Source organism: Engraulis encrasicolus, chromosome 12 (assembly GCF_034702125.1).
Source record: "Engraulis encrasicolus isolate BLACKSEA-1 chromosome 12, IST_EnEncr_1.0, whole genome shotgun sequence".
Classification (NCBI taxonomy): Eukaryota; Metazoa; Chordata; class Actinopteri; order Clupeiformes; family Engraulidae; genus Engraulis; species Engraulis encrasicolus.
In genome coordinates, this window is record NC_085868.1 from 22,014,776 (window position 1) to 22,017,275 (window position 2,500).

Below are 2,500 nucleotides of genomic sequence, written 5' to 3' on the forward strand. Positions count from 1 at the left end.
ATAGGGCCGCGGCCCAAAGCTGGGCCGTGCTCAGAAACTTGAGGGCCGCGGAAAAGTTTCAACCTCGCACTGAAGGGCCGCGTGGGCCGCGCAACTGCATTCATTATCAAATAAAGATGCTGCAGACAGCGTGCGACTTTTTACTCTAGCATAGTTCTGCTGCTAAAATGACCACGCACTGCTGTTTTTCAAAAGTGGAAGACGTGAAATACAAGACGACAATACACTTAGCAGTACACGAATGGAGAGTGAGAAATTACCAACTGGTGTGAAGTGTAATTTGCCGACGTCGTCTCTCTTCACGTAGTTACAAAATAAGCGATTGAAACATTACTCAAAATGATCCTGTTTACTGACAAAGTAAAACCGTTATCCACGTGTCCAACAAAATACATTTATGCCTATTTAAAGAATTTTGCGTGTCGAGGCTAAAGCTTTCCATTTTGACACCCTGCCATAAGGCTGAGGAATTTATGTTCTCGTGTCGCATCTGCACATCACTAAGTAAACGCGTCTTGAATCCACGGTCAGCAGGTTCCTCACAAATAGCAAACAGCTGTCACAAATGTCAGAGACGCATTCAAATGGATGAATGGCTCTGGTTTGATGCACTGTGAGTGTATTGGGTTTATCATTGAATATAGAAGAGTGAGCTCAATTAATATAGTTATTCCATAACAAAATGCATCAATGGGCCTAACTTACTTCATTAATAACCTGCTATTTTTGAACAGGATTACATTATTTTATTTTTAATAGTATATATAATAATAATAATAATAATAATAATAATAATAATAATAATAATAATAATAGTCTAATAATAATATAGGCCTAATTATATATAGGCCTATATATATATGTATCTGTGTGTGTGGGGGCATGGGCAATATTAGATGGGCCCCGGACCACTCTGCAGGTTAAGAATCCCTGATCTAGAACCCTGTGGGTATTGATCTGCTTGCGTTTGTGTGCCAGTGCATGCAAATGTGCCAAAGTGTTTGTGTCAAAAACAGGCTAAGAGGGACGCATGATAACGAACGGGCCACTATTTGTGTGTGTGTGTGTGTGTGTGTGTGTGTGTGTGTGTGTGTGTGTGTGTGTGTGTGTGTGTGTGTGTGTGTGTGTGTGTGTGTGTGTGTGTGTGTGTGTGTGTGTGTGTGTGTGTGTGTGTGTGTGTTTTCCTGCAGGTTAAGGGGGAAGCATGGTAATGACTGGGCCACTATCGGGGCAGCACTGGGCCGGAGCGCTTCATCTGTCAAAGACCGCTGTAGACTCATGAAGGACACCTGCAACACAGGTCACACACACACACACACACACACACACACACACACACACACACACACACACACACACACACACACACACACACACACACACACACACACACCGATAGCAGAGTGCTAATATGCCATACCAGAGTTGTGTAGAAGTAGAAGTAGAAGTACTCTCACAGACGTAGTTACTTACAACACTAGTGGTATGATGTTCATGGACATTCTTACTCACCAGAAATAAACCCCCATTGAAAATGAATTTCAATTGATTTGATGTGACCCGAATTTCTTTCTTTTTTTCTGAGTTTTTATTTTATTTTATTTTATTATAATATTCTAATAATGTGAAATCCTCAATTATTTTTTTTTTGAGCTGGAAGGCGAAAATATGCAAAAATAAACAAAATTGAATGACTAGAATAGTTCAAAATGTGGGCAATGAATCTATAATCCATAAACGTCTAACATTATTGATGGAATTATGGAAATAAGTCAACTTTTTCATGACATTCTAATAATGTGGCCTGGATCTGTATATATATTAAAAAAGAAAAGACTACAGCCATTTAATTGAAATTATTACCTAGTGTGCCTGTTCCACTGTCTTAGCAACTCTCTACTCCCCTCTGCAGGTAAGTGGACGGAGGACGAGGAGCGACGGCTGGCGGAGGTGGTGCATGAGCTAACAGGCACGGAGGTGGGCGAGGTGGTGACGGCGGGCGTCTCCTGGGCCTCGGTGGCCGAGCTGGTGGGCACGCGCTCAGAGAAGCAGTGCCGCTCCAAGTGGCTCAACTACCTCAACTGGAAGCAGAGCGGCGGCACCGAGTGGACCAAGGAGCACGACCTCTACCTGGTCCGCAGGTGAGTTATGACCTTTATATGACCTCTACCTGGTCCGCAGGTGAGTTAAGACCTTTTTATGACCTCTACCTGATCGGCAGGTGAGTTTGACCTTCATCCTATTCGGCTGGTGTGCTGATGAGCTGCCTGTGACCTCAACCTGGTGTGCAGGAGAGTTATGAGTTCTACCTCAGCACAACTGGTGTGCAGTTGAAGAACTTTGGTGGGTTTTTTGGTGTGTTTTTTTGCCAGGTGCTCTATGTTTTCCTATGGAGCAGGGCGGCTGACATCTGTTTCATCGTTACAATGCGTTCTTTCCTCATTCAAGAAACGCAAGGCTTTAAAAAAAAAAACAGATAGCAGTTAAAATCAGTTCAGCT

General features: G+C 43.0%; 1 protein-coding gene across 1 annotated transcript in view; it reads left to right on the top strand.

Annotated features, from left to right (window-relative positions):
* Positions 1 to 2,500, top strand: part of dmtf1 (cyclin D binding myb-like transcription factor 1) — a 26,163-nt gene that overhangs the window by 16,329 nt on the left and 7,334 nt on the right. The window contains exons 9-10 of the mRNA XM_063211752.1: positions 1,191 to 1,300; positions 1,913 to 2,141. Of these exons, the coding sequence (XP_063067822.1) occupies positions 1,191 to 1,300; positions 1,913 to 2,141 (339 nt within the window). The remainder of the gene's footprint in view (positions 1 to 1,190; positions 1,301 to 1,912; positions 2,142 to 2,500) is intronic.